This window comes from Crinia signifera, chromosome 4 (genome assembly GCF_055691185.1).
Source record: "Crinia signifera chromosome 4, ASM5569118v1, whole genome shotgun sequence".
Taxonomy (NCBI): Eukaryota; Metazoa; Chordata; class Amphibia; order Anura; family Myobatrachidae; genus Crinia; species Crinia signifera.
In genome coordinates, this window is record NC_139220.1 from 16533551 (window position 1) to 16559665 (window position 26115).

The window sequence follows — 26115 nt, forward strand, 5'->3', positions numbered from 1 at the left end:
CACCGAAAATATGTTGTTGGTCAAATATAAGGACAAGAGGGATGTCCTTATACTGACAACAATTCACGGAGACAGTACCACCTCCGTCCCTGTACGAGGTACCAGTACCCACACCTCCAAACCTAATTGTATCCTGGATTACAATAGGTACATGGGCGGAGTGGATCTTTCAGATCAGGTACTGAAGCCGTACAGTGCCCTGCGGAAAACAAAAATCTGGTACAAGAAGCTGGCCGTGTATATCATCCAGATGGCACTGTATAACGCTTACGTGCTATTCCGTTCTACCGGCCAGAGGGGGACATTTATGCACTTTCAAGAGGAAGTCATAAAGGGCCTAGTATTTGGGAACCAGCAGGCAGAGGGCCCCAGTACTTCTAGTACTGGCCCCCGTATTGTACCAGGGCAGCATTTTCCTGATGAAATCCCCTCCACTGGAAAAAAGGGCAGGACACAAAAAAGGTGCAAAGTTTGCTATAAAAAGGGAATAAGAAAGCAAACTATTTTCCAGTGTGACACTTGCCCCGACAAACCCGGCCTATGTATAAAGGAGTGTTTTAAAATATACCACACATCTATGGATTTTTAGGTTCATCATTTCACCGTGCTTCGGGGGTCTTGCTAATGCCACATAGCACCCACCATTCATTCCACCAGAATCTGAGCCGCAAAATCCAAAAATCACTCCTTCCCTTCTGAGTCCTGCCATGCACCCAACTGGTATTTTTGGTCACATGTGAGGCATTGCCGTACTCGGGAGAAATTGGGGCACAGATTTTGGGGTGCTTTTTCTCCTTCATACCTTCTGAAAATGAAAAATTTTGAGCCAGAACTGCATTTTTGTGTAAAAAAATGTAATTTTTCATTTTCACTGCCCAGTTGTATCAAAATTGGTGAAACCCCTGGGGGTTTGAAATGTACACTATACCCCTAGATGAATTCCCTGAGGGGTGTAGTTTGCAAAATGGGGTCACTTGTGGGGGGGTTCCACTGTATTGGTGCTTGGGGGGTCTTGCTAATGCGACATAGCACCCACCAACATTCCACCAGAATTTGTGCTGCAAAATCCAAATATCACTCCTTCCCTTCTGAGTCCTGACACTTTTTGGTCACACATGAGGCATTGCCGTACTCGGGAGAAATTGGGGCACAGATTTAGGGGTGCTTTTTCTCCTTCATACCTTCTGAAAATGAAAAATTTTGAGCCAGAACTGCATTTTTGTGTAAAAAAATGTAATTTTTCATTTTCACTCACCAGTTGTATCAAAATTGGTGAAACCCCTGGGGGTTTGAAATGTACACTATACCCCTAGATGAATTCCCTGAGGGGTGTAGTTTGCAAAATGGGGTCACTTGTGGGGGGGTTCCACTGTATTGGTGCTTTGGGGGTCTTGCTAATGCGATATAGCACCCACCAACATTCCACCACCAAAAATCACTCCTTCCCTTCTGAGTCCTGCCATGCACCCAACTGGTATTTTTTGGTCACATATGAGGCATTGCCATACTCGGGAGAAATTGGGGCACAGATTTTGGGGTGCTTTGTCTCCTTCATTCCTTGTGAAAATGAAAAATTTTGAGCCAGAACTGCATTTTTGTGTAAAAAAATGTAATTTTTCATTTTCACTCACCAGTTGTATCAAAATTGGTGAAACCCCTGGGGGTTTGAAATGTACACTATACCCCTAGATGAATTCCATGAGGGGTGTAGTTTGCAAAATGGGGTCACTTGTGGGGGGGTTCCACTGTATTGGTGCTTGGGGGGTCTTGCTAATGCAACATAGCACCCACCAACATTCCACCAGAATCTGAGCTGCAAAATCCAAAAATCACTCCTTCCTTTCTGAGTCCTGCCATGCACCCAAATGGTATTTTTTGGTCACATGTGAGGCATTGCCGTACTCGGGAGAAATTGGGGCACAGATTTTGGGGTGCTTTTTCTCCTTCATACCTTCTGAAAATGAAAAATTTTGAGCCAGAACTGCATTTTTGTGTAAAAAAAATGTAATTTTTCATTTTCACTCACCAGTTGTATCAAAATTGGTGAAACCCCTGGGGGTTTGAAATGTACACTATACCCCTAGATGAATTCCCTGAGGGGTGTAGTTTGCAAAATGGGGTCACTTGTGGGGGGGTTCCACTGTATTGGTGCTTGGGTGGTCTTGCTAATGCAACATAGCACCCACCAACATTCCACCAGAATCTGAGCTGCAAAATCCAAAAATCACTCCTTCCTTTCTGAGTCCTGCCATGCACCCAAATGGTATTTTTTGGTCACATGTGAGGCATTGCCGTACTCGGGAGAAATTGGGGCACAGATTTTGGGGTGCTTTTTCTCCTTCATACCTTCTGAAAATGAAAAATTTTGAGCCAGAACTGCATTTTTGTGTAAAAAAATGTAATTTTTCATTTTCACTCACCAGTTGTATCAAAATTGGTGAAACCCCTGGGGGTTTGAAATGTACACTATACCCCTAGATGAATTCCCTGAGGGGTGTAGTTTGCAAAATGGGGTCACTTGTGGGGGGGTTCCACTGTATTGGTGCTTGGGGGGTCTTGCTAATGCCACATAGCACCCACCAACATTCCACCACCAAAAATCACTCCTTCCCTTCTGAGTCCTGCCATGCACCCAACTGGTATTTTTTGGTCACATATGAGGCATTGCCATACTCGGGAGAAATTGGGGCACAGATTTTGGGGTGCTTTGTCTCCTTCATACCTTCTGAAAATGAAAAATTTTGAGCCAGAACTGCATTTTTGTGTAAAAAAATGTAATTTTTCATTTTCACTCACCAGTTGTATCAAAATTGGTGAAACCCCTGGGGGTTTGAAATGTACACTATACCCCTAGATGAATTCCCTGAGGGGTGTAGTTTGCAAAATGGGGTCACTTGTGGGGGGGTTCCTAACTTTTAGCATCTTATGGTGCCTAGAAACCTTCATGGTGCCTAAAAAATTATCTCATAAAAAGGAGGCTCCAAAATCAAGTAGGTGCTCCTTCTATTATGAAGCCTGTGGTTTGGTCAACGTGCACACTAGGGCCACATATAGGATATTTATGAAAACAAAAGAATTGGGGGAATCAATTTTTAGTCACATTTCTCTAGTAAAATGTACTGTGTTCCTTAGAAAAATGTATTAAAATTGCAAATCTGCAAAAAAAATGAAATTTTGAAATTTCACCTACACTTTGTTTTAATTCCTGTGAAACACCTAAAGGGTTAACAAACTTCCAAAATGCTGTTTTGAATACTGTGAGTGGTGCAGTTTTTGAAATGGTATCATTTATGGGGGTGTCTCACATACAAGTCCCTCAAAGTCACATCAGAACTGAACTGGTCCCTAAAAAAATCAGTGTTTGAAATTTTCTTGAAAATTTGAGAATTTGCTATTCATATTGTAAGCCTCCTAGTGTCCAAAAAAATGAAAAGGAAGTTGAAATAATGATGTCAACATAAAGTAGACATATGGTCTATGTTAGTTATTAACTATTTTGAGTGGTATGATTATTTGTCTCACAAGCAGAAAATTTAACATTTTGCAAATTGCTAAATTTTCCATTTTTTCACGACATTTTGGTATTTTTCACAAAAAAACACAGACTGTATCGACCCAAATTTACCACTAATTTGAAGTACAATGTGTCACGAAAAAACAATCTCAAAATCACTGGGATAAGTAAAAGCAAAAAAAAGTTATCCCCACTTAAGTGAGACATGTCAGATTTGAAAAAAAGGGCTCTGTCAGGAACGCAAAAACTGGCTCTGTCAGGAAGGGGTTAACATCTGTATTTGTTTTCACAGCATATACAACTGGATAAATGTTCACACTGAGAGGGGTTTTTTTTCCCTTTCTCATTCTTTCGATTTTGTTCTTGTACCCGGAGACCCAAGCCATGCAGCCAAGATGGCCCCCACTGCATATATTTTCAGGCTATGGTAATCATGTAGTGTGCACATAGTTCCTATCGATTGTTACTGGTGTCCCAACAGTCTCTGGTAACTGCAGATATTTAAGAAATGTAGGTTCTGTTTAATGCGCAGTGCTGCAGGCGCCAGTTCTAGGTATGTACTTCTGAGACGGTATTGTGATTTATAAGACGGTTTGTAACAGGGCGATTGTCCGGGTAATTCGGCGGAAGGCTGAGTTACGGGACCACACACAGAATGTACTACGTGCTCATACTGTATAAAGAGGGATAACTTCGTTCTCTAACAGAACATCCATCATGAATATCACTGCGTGTGTATTCTAAATACCTGCAGCTGAGAACACTCTCCCTTTATAAATCATTAACCATCTTGCTTCTGGAATGCTTGCACCAGCTTGTATCCGGTGACCACAGAATCGTGCACAGCGCTGCTCTGTTCCCCCAGCGATCCTGCAGCAGGTCGTTACTGACAGACGGAACTCCTTGAATATACTTATACAGTGTATTCAAGGAGAGAACCTGTACACAGATCTGTACGGGTGCGCCCACACAGTGCGTGTTTTACAGGTCTCCTCACAGAATCGTAAGTTCAATAATTAGCTCCACTTCTGGATCTTTTAAAATGTGTCCATGAGTAATAAGTGCACCTGTCGGGTGACCTGAAAAAGAGGAACTGTGTGGGGTTCTGAGGACCGAGTTTGAGAACCCCTGCATTATCATAGCCACACTGTACAAACCAGAGACTGTGACAAGTCCAAGGACCATAATCACAGCACTGACCTGCGACTAGAAACACACACACACACACACACACACACATATACGAGAGAGAGAGAACATGGCCAAATCAGAGTGTAACTACTGAGGTGCGCAATCAGGCACGTGACTACTAGTGCTGCTGTATGGTATTGGAAGGTGTACCTTTAGCCTGTATACAGTGCGTATCAGCGTTCTCCCTCTCAGACTACATACATGCCAACATTGTGGTCATAAGAAAGGAAAGTGCCTGAAAAGTGAATTATTAATACAATGAATTGCATTTTAATAGGCTTTGGGTTAATGGCAGGTGTGTAAAAAGTTTGGACTGATTATTAACCAGGGCAATAAACTGTGCAACGCAGGTAAAACGCAATAACACGCATCACTAGAACGGATCACCGTGTCATGTGATCAGATGTGAAGCCCACACATACAATGTCATTTAAAATGTGACAGTTGGCGATATACAGTGCAGCTGCCGGGTGACCTTGAAAACATGACCTGCGTCGGGTCCTGAGGACAGGAGATTGAGAAGCACGGATATAGGCTTGAATGTCCCATATCGGTGACACGGGGCTGCGCCCCCTGCAGTTATTTGGGAGCGGTCCCTCCTGACTGTGTAATAAGGGGCTGCAGAGTGCATACTGGGTAACGGTTAGGTGGTTTCCTGCCGGGAGGGGAGGGAACCAGATAATAAACAGTGCAGGCACCGGAGACTACAACCAAATATATGGTGTAATGACGGAAGGCAGGGATCAGGTTGGACAAGTCTCTGCCTGGTTATGTAACCTCTTCTATCCCAGTATAAAGAATGCGGGATGATCCGTCAGCCAACAGAGAGCAGCCCTTGTTGTGTTGCAGCGTCTTGTTACATAAGGGCAGAGATAGAGAGGCATCAGCGGAACACAGTCTGCCAATGATTAATCTAGATGTAGGGTTAATACGTCGCATTCCGTCATGCACCCGATGGCTGCGATACAGGCATTAACCCCGCAGCTGCCATCACATCGCTCCGTATATAGCAGCGATCACAGCTTCCATCATCACTCATGAGAAAGGTGTGAAGTACATACATTATAAGTCCGTCCCTGTTTGTGCACCACGAATCTACCCACGTGTTCATTGCCTGTGTACCCGGATTTATTTATATACACATATGTAAATGCGTGTGCAAAATACCGTATATACACCTACGTACATCAACACCGTCAAGGAATGGCTTTCTTTTAATAAACGTTAGTGCATCTGCTGTGTGGATTAAACAGGTGTTATGCCTGAAAAAGCCGTTTTTATTCCACGCGTTCTTGATCGACAAAGCAAAGCCATTATCCCACCATTTCCGCAGACACAAATGAGGCGCTGGGTTTGCTGAACATTGGGATAATAACGCTGCATCTAAGACTGCTGGAACATGTCCTATTAATAGGATGTCCGGGGAGTGGGAAATACACGAACAAGCCTTTCAGATGCTTTAAGGATAGTGGAGAAACGCGTTGTTCTATGGGCTCTGGCGCATCATTTTATCGAGGACACTGGGTGTGGACATTTGAACATCGGGAACAAGGCATGCTGGGAATGTCAAAACCTGGTGTCAGGAACAGGATAATAAGACGGTGTAGCCAGAGCTGGGCATTTAGAACAGCGTAGACCATATTGCGCTGTACCGGCGCAGTTCTTGCTCTCCGTCCGGCCCAGTTTGTCCTAACTGGATGAGTTAGTCTCTTCATTAGCGACTCCATTAAGATGAACAGATTTCAAATGTGTTTTGAATTTTACCCTTAAGCAACTGACAACCCTCAATTCATCGTCAGGAACGCCGCGAGGATGTGTCCGGTCTGGTAAAAAGAGCGAGAGGCCCCATCATACTTAGGATAAAATTACAAGATAAACATATGCTACCAAGAGACCTGCTGTATCATTACGTTTCCAAATACCTTCCTGGACAAGGGAGAAGCCCCCTACACATTCAGCGCTGACAGCGGAGGAGTTCATGGCTGCATAGAGAGGGTTTGTAGTTCACAGCTGGGCCTCTGTTCTGTGGGATCGGATGCCAGAGAAGTGAATAAATTCACTGAGACCTCGCGCATTCCTCCAGTCTGAATGGGAAGGAAACACTTGTCCTTTTGTGACCCGGCTTTCTCTTCCGTTCTGATCTTCTTCCACGCTGCTCAGCGATTGCTTAAGAAGATTTGCAAAGACACACCTTGAATGCTCCGCCTACAGCGGCACAGCGCCAATGTGGGTACAGGGGCCTCAAACGGCAGGATTTTATTTTATACTGACCCACTTAATATTTAGTGACTGTGACCAATCACATATTCCAGAGTTTATTTAAAAATTTAAATATACTTTTTTTAAAGTGTCAATAGTATGTTTATACCTGTGGTCTTGAAAAAAAGATGGGATTCAATCGTTTTATTGCGGCCAAAGCGCCATTGGATTATTGGGAAACTGTCCGCGACACCTTCATCACCCTCTCTCTCTCGCAGCAGTGTATGGCAACCTGTAGCACTCCAGCTGCTATGGAACTACAGATCTCAGTATGTCCTTCCACATTCCTAGCATATCCCAACGGTGTTTCCGTGGGCAGGGATGCTGGGATGTGTAGTTCCACAGCAGCTGAGGTGCATTGAGGTGGCCTACCTACTACAGGATGGAAGAGATTATGTGACGAAATGGTCAGAAGAGAAGATTCTACAACAGCCAAGACACGACTATATACGGCAACCCGATTGGAGAACGATACTAGATCATCGCAATGTGGGTGATCATCCACTGGAGCGCAAACCAGCCCACGGCACAGAACTGGAAGTAGTGTGAAATGATGTTGCATACCTGACAATTAAGTGCTGGGCAAGGAGGGCGTTTCCCAGAGAACCTACTGTGATGCCAACTGTGACACAGAAGGAGAGATGTATCAAACCTCAGGGACAGAAACGGCCAATATGCCCCTAACTAGTGTTCATTCTAGAAACGCTACAGCAGACAGCGACACCCCAGGCAGGGAAGAGGAACTGCATGGGTTTTCAAATATGGCGTGTGCTAGAAACTACTAACTGTCTTAAGCGCAGCCTGTAACCTAGCAGTTAGGAATTGATTGGCTGGTACTCTCGACACCCCCCCCCCCCCCTCCTCTCCCTTTGTAAGCTAGAAAAGCTCCTGTAGCTGTGATTGAGGATTATACAAGAAAGCAATATACTAAAACAGCCTTTATGGGAAGGACAAGGAACAATTCCAGGCTATAGAAATACTAAAATCCACACTTGTACGCAAGGAGTTAGTAAAACATCTACAAGATATTACACGTATACGGCATCACCTTGTGGAAGCGTTTGCATTTTCCAGTAATAGGTCTAGACTTTAACCTCATTCATAATGGTGAGGCAAGGACCCAAAAGTCAAGCCCAGCCCGGGGAATGGGCAACTTGGTTCCACCTTCTAATAGTCCTGTTATTTCAGACTCATTTGTGACTTAATCTTATTTCTATGACTAATCCGTTGCCTAACTCAGTGGTTCTCAACTGTGGTCCTCAAGGACGCACAATTGCGACGGGCCTTGCGATTGATTGGTGGCGCATATCGTGAGGTGTATTAGTACAATGTGGGGTCCTGCGGGTCGAGAGGTCAATCCTCTGATCATACGTGCTGCGCAAATGATCCGTCGGCTTTGCTTACGGTCGTAAGCAGATCGTATGTGATCGTATAAGGTCGAGATTATTCCCCCCTCCTCCTCCCTTTTGCAAGCACCTGGACTGGACTAATACATTGATTTACCAAATAGCTGATTTTGCAGGAGGGGGTTGTTGCTGTACTTTGCACCTTCTCCCTCTCAATCACTAGATTGGATGGGTCGCTGCCTCTCGGAAGACCGGCATAGTAATCTCCTGTTATGGAATACGATATCCCCCCCCCCCCCCAACCATGAGCGTATTTTAGGGCTTGATGCAGATCCCTGAGGGGGGCACATTTTAATATAGAATGGCAGAATTTGGACAGGATGCAATATATGTGTGGCATATTATGAATATTTGGCAACCCTACATTCCCCATCACTGTCCCACAAACCGCGCCACACGCCCCATCATTTTCCCACGGATCACCCCACTTGCCCCTCCAATACTCCGATATCTGCAGTACTCATCCCCACTCTGCCCAGGAAGATGAGCTGGTCCGCTAAGGGCCGCGCTGTGACTGCTGCCTCCTGCTATTTGACAATAAGAGGGTTGGGTTCCGGCAAACCAAATACTAGAGAGACGGCACCAGGTCTGCAACATCCAATCGCAGCTGACTCCGGAGATTCCATAGGGAGGAGGCTTTACCCGGAGTAGCTGCCAACAGCACAGTGAAGAGGGAGCAGGAGAAGTTCAGCGGGGGCATGGCGCCCTTCAAACAAAGACTAGCGGGAACACCACAGGCACACACGGAACTCTAAGTGCAATTAAACCTTTTCAAACGCAAGTTCTGTGGGTAGGGCTCGAGAGACTTGATTCAGGACGGAGCTTTGCCAAATTCAAAATGCAGAGAGAACACAGAACAGCGGCTAAAGCACCAAAGCTTTCGGGATTCCTTTCTACTGAGATTTCATGCAAACATTCTGCTTGAAACGTTTGGAACTTAAGCCGTATACTGATCTTAGATTTTGCTATGCCGTACAGAGATCATTAGATCAGGGCGTTGGAGAACGGTGATGAACCTGATGATCAGAAGGCCCATTTTCCCATTACCTTCAGCCACGTCTTACAGAACCAAGTGACTTGTTCCATATCTGCCTCCGGAGGCTCAGAGAAAGTCGTTTAAAAAAAGTTTTTGGATTTGTAAACAGCAAACGGAACGTCACAACTTGCTCCTGGCTACGAGTGTTGACAATGACAGAGACTGTATAATCCTAGGTTCGGTTGGTGATGGGAAGGGGTTCGTTGCTGTGAACGGGCTCCGAGCCTAATTTCCAGAACATGTGAAAACACAGAGCGAGCTTCCTCTCGCTCACTAATAAGTTCCTCTCAGGGAGGAATCCTGGGCACATTTCGGCTGATGACTCACAGCAATTGTTACAAGTTTCCTACAAAACTTCCAGATGACCTCACGCCATGATTAGTCTGATAGAACAATGCCGAGAGACGGGAACAAAAAAAACACACAGCTCAGCAGTTCTTAGCTAACAAGATGCAGATGTATCAAGTGGGCAATTCTTCCTTTGTAAACCGATACGAGAACCACAGGGCCTGACTCAATGAGAACGCAGAGGGATACACAGAAAGGGCTGTAAAAAATGAAGATCAATTATGAAGATCCAGACATATTCTCCCCCCCCCCCCCCCAGGGAAAGAAGGGTGGAAGACCTCATGTCTTATGCAGGATGAAAAGTCTGTACTGTGGATGAAGGAATATCGGTGACCGGAACATCACATCATCTGGGAGATGGAATGTAGTCATTGGGTGGTATTCAATTGTTATATCACGCTCAACCTCCCATCTAAAGTGACAGGAGATCTTGGGGGCGATATTCAATAGAGCAATTCAATTGTACTCGAAGGTGAATGCCTTGCAGCTCCGATGGGCGTTGACTTAATGTGCAATCTCGGACTGCATTAAGCACTAACTATGACTACTTTTTCATAAATATACCCCCCAACAGTCTGCTGACTGGGGTGGTTGCTTCCGGTAGTGGCTGGACCTGCACTGAATAGGTCGGAACAGTTTCGCTTAAGATCCGGGACCTGCAGATCAATAGGTTCTACAGACATGAGGATCTAATCCCTGCCATACACCTCTTGGTTACAGCACAAATTGTTAAACCCTTAAATGAAGTGGAAAACCTTTGGCATAAATATTTGCGCGGCTTTAAATTTTGAGTTTAAACCTGTCCAAGAATCCTTTGTAAACACAACCCCAGACACAACAGCACTCAGTTACCGGAACACTTGGCCACCACTGTAGTAAAAAGGTAAATAAAAGATACGAAGGAGGATTTAAATGCAAAAATGGTGCGGCTCTCTAGTTATCCGGTCCAATATATCGGATGCGATATTGGCCGATATATCAGATGCGTAATCCGCGTCCCCCCGCTGCGCTCGCCACACTATATAAAATCAACTCCATGCGTAGTGGATAGTGGGGTTATTAACAGGTACAAAATCGGATCGCATCTGATATATCGGCCAATATCGCATCCGATATATTGAGCGCCCTGAAACTACACAAGTACATCCAGTTCAAATCCACACTGTACAGTCTCCAATATAATATACCTGATCTGGTATTAAAAAAAGGCACCTGCTAACTACGTACTGAACCTCTCAGCAGAAGCGCAATGCATTCCGTAATCAAAGCACAGAAACTAGTGGTTACAAAAAAATTTAAATTAACACAACGTGTTTTACCTCCCAGAAGCTGTCGCTGGACACTTCCACCCCAACAGTGTCGTCGAAGGTTCCAGACATGATTAGCGATGAGAGGCCAGAGGCAGGTGAGAAGACAATAGTCCGGTGTGCTTCCCTTTAGTGCTCAGTCAGTACCTACAAAGACAGAAAGAAAGGTGTTGAAGAATGATATTTCTAGAACATTGTGAAGCATCTAGAATATTGACTAGGACAATAAAAGCAAAAGAAAAAAATATTGTTAAAGTACTGACTGGGCAATCAGAGCTCAATCCACCATCCATAGTTTCCTACTAGACTCCTGCTCCTTTAAAAATGAATGAAGTTCCCCCTTCCTGTCTGAGGTGTGTCTCTGATGTAGAGCTACTAGCACAGTTTGGTCTGTACCTTTCTGCTGAAATACAGATCAGCCTGCGCTACAAGCAACACAGCAGAGAGCGATAACCCAGGTAGGAAAGAGGAACTACCCTAACACATACATAATACCAGTGTATTTTGGGAGTGTGCACCCACGCAAACACTGGGAGAACGTATAAAATGCACACGTGGTTAGGCCTTACTAATGCAGAGGTGGGCAACCTTCAGCCCTCCGGCTGATGTTGGATACACATCCCAGCATGCCCTGCAACAGTTTTGCTATTTCACCATGGTATAACTGTTGCAGGGCATGCTGGGATGTGTAGTTTAAAAGCAGCTGTAGGGCCGAAGGTTCCCAGTCCCTGGACTGATGAGAGAAAAGCAGCGACTGTTTTCGTAAATTCTAAACAGATCGCTTCTAAAAACGAATTGCACCCGTCATGCACAGAACAGATGGCTCTTCATTAAACCATAAAGATACCACACTATATTGTACAATATGTTTCACATTCTCATGCCTCATAAACCCGTCACAATAATGCCCTCCCTACGGAGACAGGATCAGTGCTTTAGGATTTCCTGGTTCCACATTGACTTCCCTTATAATGACTGACATCTGCTTAATGGGTGGTTGCCCGCTGCCCCGATTGAGATTTTGACTGATAACTTTATCAAGGAGAACAAGGCACGTAACTGGTCCGAACGATGTTTACGCACAAGTTAAGGTGACAGCTGGTGATAATCCCTGGAGGCAGATCTATTAAGCTAGGGGCAGCACGGATGGTGTAATGGTTAGCATTACTGCATCACAGCGCTGAGGTCATGGGTTCTATTCACACCATGTGTTCTATATACGGGGCAGTACGGATGGTGTAATGGTAACATTACGGCCTCACAGCGCTGAGGTCATGGGTTCTATTCCCACCATGGCTCTAACTGTGCAGAGTTTGCATATTCTCCCCGTACTTGCGTGAGTTTCCTCCGGGTGCTCCGGTTTCCTCCCACAATCCAAAAATATACTGGTAGGTTTATTGGCTACCAACAAATTAACCCTAGAATGTCTGTGTGTGCGTGTACATGTGGTATGAAATATAGATTGTAAGCTCCGCTGGACTGTGAATGTTCTCTGTAAAGCGCTGCAGAATAGGTGCGCGCTATATAAAATAACTGGTAATAATAATTATGCTACGGTTTGGACAAGTTCCCCATCATATTTGATGAAAGTTTTGAAATGTTACGCTAAACCAGGCTTCATTCCGACTGCCCCTTTTAAGAGCAGCGTTCGTCGGATTTGACAAATCAATGCTACATTGCACCATCCTGGGTATAAGTCACTGATCCGGTTGTTTAACCTGCAGATCAGACATGTTTTAAAAGCCCCATATTAAGGACAAGACGTGGCTGTAAAAAAAAGAGGTGGCCAGTAACAAAATCCTCTGTAATGTCCAGAACATCAAACATATGAACCAGTGCACGCTCTGATAAAGCTCCTCACAGTGTAAATAACCAATCTTGGGTCACCACTTGGCAAATAAATCTGCATTGTTCCCTGCGCCCGGTAATTGTCAGTTATGTCATCTATTTGTGTAGCGTTATCAGATACAAAGCTTACTGGCCTGTAACGCATTGTTTTAAAGGAAAAACACGGGAGGGGGGGGGGGGGTTTAAATACCTGAAATACCTACTGAAGTTTAATAAAACGCACAAGTGTCCATACCAAGACACGGAAAACTACCTTTACAGTGGACTCAAGTTATTGTTCTGTTACAATGTATTTTAATATGCTCCCTGTAGTGTTCCTTAATAGGCTTAAATCCAGTGTTGATGAGTATGGGGGGAACAGAGCTGGGGGGGGGGGGGGGGGGGGGGTGGCAGAGTATGTGTGGTCTGCAGTCAACAAGTGAATTTCAATAAGATATCAAAATCATGGCTACGATTTACAGATAACGATCCTAGATACAAAGGTAGACCCGCTGTACGAAAACACCATTGTGGGACTTACTCCATGACCTGCGTAGACACATGGGACACATAGCGGCCCGACTATAAACGTGCAGTGTCCTGATGTCATCTTGCACACATGCAACAATGATGGAAAGTGACCGTGCAGAAGATTATCCCTGGGAGAACCATGGAACAGTAATTTCCTCAGGTCTACAGAAAACATTGGCTGCCGAACAGGCGCCCACAATCCGGTAATGACTATTTACATTGTTATCATGCAAGGGAGAACAAGGAAGGCTCTCAACCGGCTGTCAGACCTTGCAGGATGATCGCAGATCAGGTCCAGACCACACACACATAGTTTGTCGTAGCCCACAGGGCACGCAATACATGACACGTTAGTGTAGCTCAAGCCACGTGCAGGCGTTGTCACTTTAATCCCAGCATTTCCGGTTCGCTACATAAAAAGTTTCAAATCAAATAAATCCATCACACTGAACTTTATAGGCTTATATATAGAAAGGGCTGATAATTAGGGGTGTTGGGTAATTGTTTCCACATATATTGCACACAGCAGAATATAACGAAGTACTGATCCTTGTATACAGTCACACGGATGTGGACAAGAGGTTCCATGTCTAGGCATCACTAATACGTACAACAGTATCACTACAACATCACACAACCTGGCTTTCATGGTCATTTAATGGTCGCATCTGGCGGGTTCACAGGTCCTACGCCTAAGCTCCTGGGCCTGTACTCTAATGTATCCTAACCATCCCCCCATTAGCTTAACACTAACATTCTAGGCAACATCATGAATTCAGATGTTGACACTGAGCATGACAACATTATTACGGTCTACCTCATTATTGTCGACCTAATGACTGAATCCCAGTTACACAGTGAAAGCAACAGTGAATGTTTGCTAAAGCAGTCTACACGGACACAGCTGTGAGTCCTCTGCGCTTCCCCTCAGCCACCTCTCCTCCTACCCATGTCCAATGGATTTAGCACCCTCCCCTACTTCTAATATCATCAACAGAAGGGACCGCAGGACTCCACATGGGAGATGAATCACCTGAAGAGACGTCAGCACTACTAGTGTCCGAAACAGACCGGTTAGATTTAATTCTCCAATAATTCATACCAGAATGCATTATACACGCGGTTCCTGTAACGCTGAAGCGCGACGATCACAGGGACAGAGGGATAACTGGGTTTTGCACGTTAGCTGGTATATAATCTGGCAGAAGTGGCAATTCGGGACAGGCAGAGATTATATTGGTTGTGCTACGCTGGGTGCTAGGGTGGATGGCTACAAACTGCGCACTGCGATATACTGGCAAGCGTCCGACCTGGCAGCACGTTCATTTAAACTTTGCCACCCTCGGATGAAGAGACACTCTCCAGCCTGTGCCAATGCAGACACTTGGTATGCTAGCGAGCGGCTCCCATTCTGTTACTAGTAACGCAGCTACAGATGAACCGAGTGAAGTAACCAAGCAGTGACGAGGCTGATGCTCTGCACATCTGCCCATTAACATAAGCTTACAGAAACGCACTGTACCACCCCCGATTCCTGCTGCCTCCCATCTAATTAAATCCTATTGACTACAGATCAACCGCTGACGGGGCTTAAGTCACCTGATCGGGGATTTAACAATTAGAAGCACTACAGACGCTCACAGCGGGGAACAGCGTCAAGGTCTTATTGCATTTTATCATGTAGATAATAGGACATCTGGGCAGGACACAATGGGGAACGAGGGAAGGCTCAGAGAAGGGCGAGGACAGGCCAACCACTGGATATGCATTGGTGTGGGAGAACAGATTGGTGCACCATGAGAATGAGGGCTTCTCACAAGGTAGCTGCAGCCCACCATGTGCTCTCACTGCTTCTCCTGCCTGCCGTGCCCTCGGGTCTGGGTGTTATTCTTTATTCCCTCCAAGTGCTTCACATCCCCCCCACCTGCACCACACACATGGACCCTATTCTGGTTTGCAGTGCTGCGTGTGATTTTAACGCCGCCCGACCCCCTCACCGAATTCCCCCGCACAGCTGTAAATGGATGTTTTGCATAAATACCTATTGGCAGCCTTGTGCGGGTGGACAAAATCATTTGAGGGTCCCTCTTACACACACACACACTCTCTCTCTCTCCCAAGCTTCTGCAGGCCACTCGGAAAACTGTTCCAACGTCATCCATAGATTACACTCATGGCTCCTTCTTCCCAAACCTCACTCAGCTTTTGAGTGGTCCGTGCGGTCTGCTGATGCCGCTATGGTTATGTACCCCACACATGTCCCCCATTGCAGTGGATTGCAACCTCTCTCAACTCATGGTATACTCAAAAACATTTAAAAAATTGCAAAAGGTGCATGGACTCTCACAGGTAAAAAAAAAAAAAAACACATTGGCCCCCATATGAAAATACTATCACAGGTAAAAAAAAAAAAAAAAAAGGTACTTGTGAGTTATCCGGGCTGCCGATTTCTAAATCGGGTCGGATCGGGCACATCGCATCGCATGCGACCATCGGATGCGATGCGATGACCCGATTTTTCCATAGGAATCAATGTTAAAATGGACTGAGTCCATTTTAACATGGAATTCAATGGGAAAAAGGGGTCCTTTTCATACCCCTACTATCCAAGTGGGCATGGAGTTGGATATAAACCTGTGGCGAGCGTAGCGAGCCCCGCGAGGGGACACAGAATACCGTCCGCTCGCCACGCTTCGGGCTCGGTGGCTCGCTACGCTCGCCACAGGTTTATATCCAACTCCATGCCCACTTGGATAGTAGGGGTATGAAAAGGACCCCTTTTTCCCATTGAATTCCATGTTAAAATGGACTCAGTCAATTTTAACATTGATTCCTATGGAAAAATCGGGTCATCGCATCCGATGGTCGCATGCGATGCGATATCGCATCGCATCTGATTGTATGCCTTAACTTAAGGCATACAATCAAAAAAATCGGCAGCCCGGATAACTCACAAGTACCAAAAAAAATAATAATGTACGTACATTGGCCCTCACGTGAGTACAAGAGACCAGTGAGAATAACAGTTAAACTGGTACGGATAGTTGAACACTGGATTGGACATCCCCAGGTCTGGTGGCACACTTGAGGACAGCCACAGCACACTAGTGTACCATGTAACAGTGGTTGCTCTATTGTACTCCGCAGTAAGTCAGCTTAAGGTTTTGTTTATTCTTTGATGTACTCCATGACAGGGTGCTGCAGATTCCTTGTGGCACCATATAACACAGAGGATAAAAATTCAACACAAACCCTCTGTCCACCATCACTAAAACGGGATGCAGTTAAAAACCCGGCGGTCGGGATCCCGGCGTTCAGAATCCCGACCGCTGAAATCCCGACACTTTCTCCCTCCACTGACTACTTGTCACACTGACTACATCACCAAATGTAAAAGATTGTACAATGCATTGAGCGGAGGTCAAACAATGAATGAAAGCAGCATGCACCTGCACACCTGTCCGCCTCACACCCCCCCCACCACCGCTGGTACCACGCAGTCAGGTACCCCACATCCAGGCATTCTCTTCTTTTCTACAACACGTGTGCAGAACACCCCAGGCCACCATCGGGCAGCCATAGCAACAGCGGTGGGAGAAGGGGAGTTCTACAGCGAGGTTTAAAAATAACCCAGAGTTTCTAGTGGCAAAGTGTGAGCTGCAGCTGTATATGCTGGAACGCAATTATGAATCAGAAAGCAACGCAGATACACACGTCATGTTGCGAGACTCATTGACATTCGAAATTGCACAAAAAAAAAAAAAACCCTAAAAAATATACTACTACTGAAACTACACAGCCCACAGCCTAACCTTTTTCTGCCTACTCCGAACTTCCACTACATTTTGTACAATCGGAACAGTTTCATAGAACAAACAAACGCACTAGGATTCAAGGCAGCTAAACCTAGACTCCAACTGCCACTATCACCGCTTAAAGAGACCCAGGTCAAAAAGTGACAGCACCCCCGTGTGCCCAAAGACCGGACACATCACTCAATTTGGCCAAAGGAGGAGAAGATCAGGCCAAGTGGTCGGGATCACTTTAGTCTTTGTTGCATAAGAACGCTGTCCACAGATGGTGGTGCTGATCCTATAGATTGAGCAATCTTCAGACCCCTCCAGCCCACAGGAAGCAGGATGTTTTACGTACTGACATATCGGTAATAGAACATTTACAGGTTCCAATTTTCTCTCCTGTAGAGGTCTGGCTATAGAAAGCAGCCGACCAATTACTAAAAGGAGCCATTGCCTGATATAAAAGTCTGGGTGTGAAGTCCCTCAGACTATCTGTACAGATAACCTTCCGCCTTTCATGAAATAGTCCGGCTGCCTCTTTTGTACTTTAAACCTGTCCAGCTTGGCATGAACACAATTCACTTGTTTCAGAACTCTTAGTCGGTTTAATAATAAAACAGATCTATTGAAGATGAAGTGTTTGCCTAAGCTTCAGACAGGCCTATTTCACACAGGCATAGGAAGCACACAGGGAGTCTATATGTTCTCTGCATCTGTGTCACTGTAGCTTAGGAGTACAGAGATGCTGCAATGGCTGCCGTGGGTGTCTGTTCACTAGTGGGATGTTACCACTGGAAAAGGTTCGCTGCTGCGAATTTGAATCATTAACAATGCTAGGACAGGAAAGACTGGACCAGCATCCAGATGGTCAAGACCCTCCGCTGCACTACATATACAAGTAAAAGCAGGAAACAAGGTTTATTGGATGCTTTTTTTCTGGTCTCATTCCCTCCCTCCCCCCCCCGGAAGAGAAACCGGTGACAGATTTATACACGCCTATACAATTAAATGTGCAGATATGAAATTAGAAACTACATTTGCAATTGTGATTCTGGTCTCTGTGTGTGCACCGTTTAAGTGAACACTAACCTACATGCAGGAAGGCTGCCGTCTACTTCCAACCCCCCCCCCTCCCTACAAAGCAGCTCAGCGATCAGATCAAGCATTACGGAAAGCCCCTTGCCATCTGTAGTTGGTTGCAGCTTTGCCCAAGGTATAACACCACCTGGACTCTGTATATAGAAGAAGTCCTGATGGGAGGGAGTCGTGGGCGGGTTTATGGTGAGGGACCGTTTCTTGTCACTGCGATGATGGCGTAGATGTAAAGAGCGTGATTTCATCAATATTGAATATGCCGTCTCTTCTTTCCCTATAGGTACCTGTTGTGCCTTTACGATGTACGTATAAGCGCTTTCTGCTATGCTGTAATAGAAGGAAAAGTCTTTCGAGTGAAATAAAAAAAAAAGAATTCTAGAAAATGGCACGGATTCCTTTTATGGACAGAAAACGAGGCAAGGTCTGCCAAGAACATTGAGTTCATCTAATTATAAGCGGTACACGCAGCCCATGTAAACCAGCGATATGGAACTACTAACATTACTCTGTTGGGTAAGCGCACGAGAAACATTAATTGCATAAATCAAAGAAAGGTTTCAGACAACTGGAAAAAAGAGGTTTAAAAATAAAAAATAAAAATGTATTTGTAGATGTAACATTGAACTGTTCAATTATTCTCCCAATTTATACGCACCAAAACACGGGAGTACTTGTATTTACTAACACAAGTAGACAGTGGGACTGATTCGGACCGGATCGCGGCTTAGCGAATGTGCAGCGGCTAGCAGCCCCACTGTGTTGTAGTGCCACTGTTCGGATTGCTGAAAATTACATGAAAATGTCCAAATTCCAACAGTTATCACAAGTTAGTGGTAAGCCTGGGACTTACTCAGCAGCTGCGATGAATACAGGCTTATGCGGCCTGGAGCCAGATGTCACGCCACCTACCCTAAACCAATTGGGCACTCCTGCGTTTTCCCCAACACTCCCATTGGTTTTTCTCAACACTACCACTTACCACCCGACGTTGCCTACTTCCTGTCAATCCTCTTGCTAACAGCTAGGAAAAAAGTAACCAGATTCCTTCGCTAGCCGGCGCCATGCACTGGGGCCTATATGCAGTTGGGCGCTGTGTGAACTCACTAAGCAGCGCTAATGTCTGAATCTGCCCCAGTATCACTCTGTACGGTAAACTCAGTGGCTACTGGAATCAGACTCCGGTCTAAAAGCTCCCCCTGGGAAACCATTTCTTGAAAAAAGTGGGAGGGAATAAAAAAAAAGTACCGCCATCATAGAAATGTACAAAATCTACCGCTAAAATCCAGTTTCTGAACTCGAAGGCTCAGCATTATATACCCAGCTTATATGTTTTAGTAAATAGTTCAGTATATATGATTGCTTGGACACAAAGCACACACGTGAAAACTTAAAATGCAGATACTGGTCTTCTTGGGGAATGGGAAATCTACCAGTATGTACGAGGTGGAAACCAGCACAAAAAAACGCGGGGGCGGAATCTTCCTGGCAGCATATCAAAGGGTACAAACAGGAACAAGAATCCCGTAGGACTTTCCAGCAACTAAACACCTATAAACATCACTAGCAGCTGAACGACTGAGGGGCACCACGGAAGGATGGAGGATCTTATCCAGCATCTATTAGGATGGTCTTACCACCAGCCACATGTGCCTAACCAGCGTAGGGCTGGTCATGTGACTAGCACAGTAATCCAGTATTCAGCTTCTGGGGTACTCTCCTTGGATGGGGGGGGGGGGGGGGGGGGGGGAGGGGATGTGCGCTAGGGTAGGAGAATGGAGGTTAGACTGCTCCTGGACTGCTTCAAGGTGGATCATTTTCTGTGAGATTAAAACTGTACCTCAGAGGATGTCCATGGTAGGTGCCCAGTCATTGTAGGTTCATATATAGGTTGGAAGCTTGCGCGCAGGGCCCTCCTACCTCCCTCGTAAGTACCCAGCTGGGAGTAGAGAGCATCGGAACCAACAGCGGTTGGCTCACAAGCTCAGTACAGCAAACACTTGGCATAAAACACCCCACTAGATGCTCCAACACAAACCGCACACCTGGACCATAGTCTTCTATCATCACCTTATGATGGGGTTCCGTGATTGAGACCTGGGGCAGTGACCACAAATGAAAGTAGTGGCAGCTACCTAGGAGGGAAATAGAATTCGCACTGGCTGACTCAACTTTCCGCTAGGCCCACAACCCACCTGGGAAATATATTTCTGTGGTCCTGAAGTTTAGTCCAGAATGTACCCACAATTCCGCAAGATTACACGCAAAATACTATTACTATGGAAATATATCACTAAGCTCCCACACAGTGGGATAAGAGCAGGACAGTTTAGTCACAAGCAGATCCAGCACGATTGTGGAAGCTTACAGCCTTTATTATGGATCAGAAACCAGTCACTTCTGGGAAAGGTTCCGTCTCTTCACTGGTCAAAAACATCATTATTAAAGGGGAATTTTTGGACATACTGTAGGTGGATGTATTTTGGTGCGTACACACGGAGCAATATGATCGCTGGCAATATATTGCTCAGTGTCCCGTTTTCATCAGCAACCAGTAATGGTCACTGATAAAAATGACACACGGCCGGGAGAAGAGGAAGGGGGATGTCGCTGGTCAGTGGAGCAAGCTCCTCTGACCACCGACCATTAGGGGCTGAAAACGGGAGCGCCCACCCAGCGATTTATCGCCGGTGCACACTCCAACCGCTGGCAATATGGTCGCTCAGTGACCATATTGCCAGCGATATATGCTGAAATCGCCCCAGTGTGTACACAGCTTAAGTTGCCCTTAAACAGGCCAAGAAGTGTTGCAGTATTGCAGCTGATAACCGCCACCTCCCCTCTGGGAGATAATGGAAGTGGTAGGGACCATCATGCAGCACGGATGGTGTAATGGTTAGTATTACTGGCTCACAGCGCTGAGGTCATGGGTTCTATCCCCACCATGTGTTATATATACAGGGCAGTACGGATGGTGTAATGGTTAGCATTACTGCCTCACAGCGCTGAGGTCATGGGTTCTATCCCCACCATGTGTTATATATACAGGGCAGTACGGATGGTGTAATGGTTACATTACCGGCTCACAGCGCTGAGGTCATGGATTCTATTCCCACCATGACCATAATTGTGCGAAGTTTGTATATTCTCCCCGTGTTTGCGTGAGTTTCCTCCGGGTACTCCGGTTTCCTCCCACAATCCAAAAATATACAGGTAAGTTAATTGGTTCCCAACTAAATTAACACTAGAATGAAAGTGTGTGCGTGTACATGCGGTAGGGAATATAGATTGTAAGCTCCACTGGGGCAGGGACTGATGTGAATGTTCCAATATTCTCTGTACAGCGCTGCGGAATATATGTAATAAATAATAAATATGTACAGTTTAAGGCATGAGGCATTTTAAACCTAGCACCCCTCCATCACCGCCTGATTATTTTAAGTAGGGATCCTAGCATTTTCAGAGAGCACATTGAATGAGGCACAATTAAGGTACTGCATTTACATAGTATGTCAGTTGTGGGGTGATATTTGGGAGGCATGGTGCCCCCTAAATTGCGGTGGTTGAGCTGCTTCAGGACATCACAATATAGCAATTATGTTAGCACTATTAAGCATTCCTATTGCTTATTTTTTATATACGTTACATTTTTCACACAAATTATCTCTCACCTCTATAACACTCCTAACACATGCAGCAGCTGCTCTGTAACTCCTGACACATGCCGCAGCTGCTCCACAACACTCCTGACACATGCCGCAGCTGCTCCACAACACTCCTGACACATGCCGCAGCTGCTCCACAACACTCCTGACACATGCCGCAGCTGCTCCACAACACTCCTGACACATGCCGCAGCTGCTCCACAACACTCCTGACACATGCCGCAGCTGCTCCACAACACTCCTGACACATGCCGCAGCTGCTCCACAACACTCCTGACACATGCCGCAGCTGCTCCACAACACTCCTGACACATGCCGCAGCTGCTCCACAACACTCCTGACACATGCCGCAGCTGCTCCACAACACTCCTGACACATGCCGCAGCTGCTCCACAACACTCCTGACACATGCCGCAGCTGCTCCACAACACTCCTGACACATGCCGCAGCTGCTCCACAACACTCCTGACACATGCCGCAGCTGCTCCACAACACTCCTGACACATGCCGCAGCTGCTCCACAACACTCCTGACACATGCCGCAGCTGCTCCACAACACTCCTGACACATGCCGCAGCTGCTCCACAACACTCCTGACACATGCCGCAGCTGCTCCGTAACACTCCTGACACATGCCGCAGCTGCTCCGTAACACTCCTGACACATACCGCAGCTGCTCCACAACACTCCTGACACATGCAGCAGCTGCTCCACAACACTCCTGACACATGCCGCAGCTGCTCCACAACACTCCTGACACATGCCGCAGCTGCTCCGTAACACTCCTGACACATGCCGCAGCTGCTCCACAACACTCCTGACACATGCAGCAGCTGCTCTGTAACACTCCTGACACATGCAGCAGCTGCTCTGTAACACTCCTGACACATGCCGCAGCTGCTCCGTAACACTCCTGACACATACCGCAGCTGCTCCACAACACTCCTGACACATGCCGCAGCTGCTCCACAACACTCCTGACACATGCCGCAGCTGCTCCACAACACTCCTGACACATGCAATAGCTGCCCTATAACACTCCCGACACATGCAGTAGCTGCTCTTATCTAAGACTTCACTTGCTCCAGTAGCGTAATGCCTTAACGGTTTGTATAAGGAGTTTAGGGGTTTCCCACATCCTAAACTTGAACCCATAGAATGTTAGGGACTTACCCGATGAGGTTACGCTGACCTGGTGGGTAAGCCCATAACCATGGCCAAGATTAAGCCAAAAAAAAAAAAAAATTCCAATTATTGCAGAAGAACTCTGAGGGGATGCATTTGGGTGACCTAGAACTACTGTCTACCAATTTACCAGCAGAGTTGGCCGCACCAGGGTGTAGAATATCCCTTTTCCTCTACACAACAGTGCTCCACGTAAGCCACTTTTACATTGCAAGGAACACAGGCACTCAAAATCGTCTAGTATGAGTAAAAACTAAAAAAAAAAAAAGTGTAAGAAAAAAAAAAAAACTCACACACACACACACACACACACACACACACACACAATCCAGCAAGCTGGGTGTACTTTATATTAGTCAGGACCACATCTAAAAATATTGCAGCTAAAACTCCCAAAATAGTTCTGCAGGCTTCCCACACAGACACACTTCAGAATGACTCAAAGTCACATTAATTACATGCCCATTTAATGTAACCGCAGCCCCCCGTTCACCCCCCCCCCCCCCCCCCCTTCTCTGACGCTTCCCAAGCCGCACCCAGACTCTACAGGGCTCTGCGCAAGAAATGGGAACGTTCCTCTATGGACAAAGGATCAATTAGTACGTGGCATCACAAGGCCAGCCATTAATTTAAAACTCAGACACCACATCCAGGCCGTTTCCACGGCAGAGCCCAAGAACAATAGCGGTACTGTCATTACTTGATTTACATGGAAATCATCATTAACAGTTTGCAAGGAAGATTACAACCACCCGACTGCGTGAAGGCATGTACAATATATACAGTTCTTTAGATTCCAATGCAAGAGGCAAAGTATTATATATTTCATCAGAACCAATATATAGAGCTCACACGAGGAAGACCTGCTTGCTAAAACTCTATTAAAGGAATTGGAGATTTGTAACCTGCTATAGATGCCTACAAAATCAAGGCCACCATTATCCCCATTAATCTACTGGCGAAAAAACTTGGGAAATTGGCGGGTACACCCTTGTATCGGCTTAGTGGCTACAAGGAAAAAGACTCCAGGGGAGTTGTAATAGGGTTCTATTTCAGGTGTAAAAAAAAAAACAACACACATCACAGTGCGATTTTCGGATGAAATTTACAAATGTGTGGGGTTTTTTTGTACATTGTTTTCACAGTAGAACAACGAGAACCAGCGGGCCCATTAATGCCCTGCATGCCGGGACTTGTGATTTTGACAAGTGGGGGGGGGGGGATCTCACTGATCTTTGCATGGTTCTAGCAAACTTGCCGGCCTGGATCTGATCTATTTTGTTTGAAATTTTGGGTAATTTTTACCAAAAAAAATCGCACCCTATTACATTTGCAATTTTGAGGTTTTATATGAGAAAACATCTGGATGCAATTTGTGTAATGTGCGATTTTTTAGACAGGCCAAAATGTGCGATTTTACACAAACGTGCGATTTTCGAAAAATGTTCGATTTCTGATGTTTTTCCCCAAAAAAATAAAAAATTTAAAATTAAAATTGCACGTCAGAAAATCGCATCCTGCTACATTTTACCCCAGGGTCTAGCGACCGGAGATATTATTCTCTAGGTAACAAACAGGGTTTTTAGGGAGTAAAACAAGATAACCGTGCAGTGGAAACCGCTCTTATCCGGGAATTCATACACAGGTAAAAACACAAAAGCTGCCATCGGTCCTTGCTGGCTGTTGATGTAACCACACGTTTTTCTGGCCTTTCCCAGGCTTTACAGGGTTCAGTGGAAAAGCAGGCAACCCCCAAATAAAAAACAGGACTACGGTGCAGTTAAAACGGGGTCCAAGCCAGGTACGGACTGACAAGATCCCGGGTAATAAAATCCCAAGGACAGGTGGAAAAAGGGGCATTAGATAAATACATTTGGATATAAGAGATTACCAAATGCTACAGACAAATATGGGAGAATTATCAAAACCTTTCATAAAACTCCTCCTCCTCCCCCTCCGTGGAAACTTAAAAAACAAAAAAGGGATTTAAAGGGGGCATCCATTCCCCACATGGGGAAAGTAGCATTGGTTCAAAAGTGCCAGCCCACACCTACTCGCATGTCTGGTCACACAATGAACGAGAACATCCGATTGGCTGATCTTTTATTGAATCAAATGTGTACTATAAAATGTCTATAAAACAAACAAATCATCACTTTCACAGTCCGGTGGATCTAAGACACCCGGGTACCGGGACAGATTTCCGGCATATTTAAAAAATATTTTTTGTGTCAAACAGGGAAGGGTTTGGGGGGTTGATTATATTCCAGGAAAGTCTGTTTCACTATGTTAAATTGATTTCTTATTCATTACATCGGCCTGCAGCAGCCACTGCCATTACTTTAAATGTTGCATCCAGACAATTGGATTTAGGCATTCCATAATGAATTGTAGGATATTAGTGGAATTTATGCTTTTAAAAGGCTGTGAATTATTTATCTCCTTACAAACAAGACTAATAAACAGACCAGATCACGGGTGAGAATTCCTTTATCTGTGTGCAAACATTTGCAACTAAAAACCTTGAATTGTATTTAAGAGCAATCTAAAAATCCTCTTTCTATATGTAGTGAGGCATGCAGAACAATTTCGGTTCTGCACTGCTTGCGGCACAGAGCATTTTCTCTGTATGCACCCGATAACCGTTCAGCTTAATGTTTGCTACAGTAGAGCAACAGGAGGACGTCAGCACTGCAGAACCTCTACTGAACATGCTAAGGTGGACTTAGGGCGACATATCCGTCCGTTTCTATAGGCATCAGGGATTATACCTTGGTAAGGGACTGATGCCCATTATCCAATCAGGACCCGTTTTTTTACGGTCTACAATGATCGCAACCGGGCAAAACCACATGGGATTGGACAGCAGTCCCCGATCACGTGTTATCGCAGGTCCTAGCGGTTCCTTAGGGTTCGAATGCCTGAGGCAACGATAACAGCGGGTATCAGGGAAAAGG

At 45.5% G+C, this 26115-nt stretch overlaps 1 protein-coding gene across 4 annotated transcripts in view; it reads right to left on the bottom strand.

Annotated features, from left to right (window-relative positions):
- Positions 1-26115, bottom strand: part of PACSIN2 (protein kinase C and casein kinase substrate in neurons 2) — an 80241-nt gene that overhangs the window by 27855 nt on the left and 26271 nt on the right. For all 4 annotated transcript variants that reach the window (XM_083181241.1, XM_083181238.1, XM_083181239.1 and 1 more), the window contains exon 2: positions 11074-11208. In XM_083181241.1, the coding sequence (XP_083037367.1) occupies positions 11074-11133 (60 nt within the window). In that variant the 5' untranslated portion in view covers positions 11134-11208. The remainder of the gene's footprint in view (positions 1-11073; positions 11209-26115) is intronic.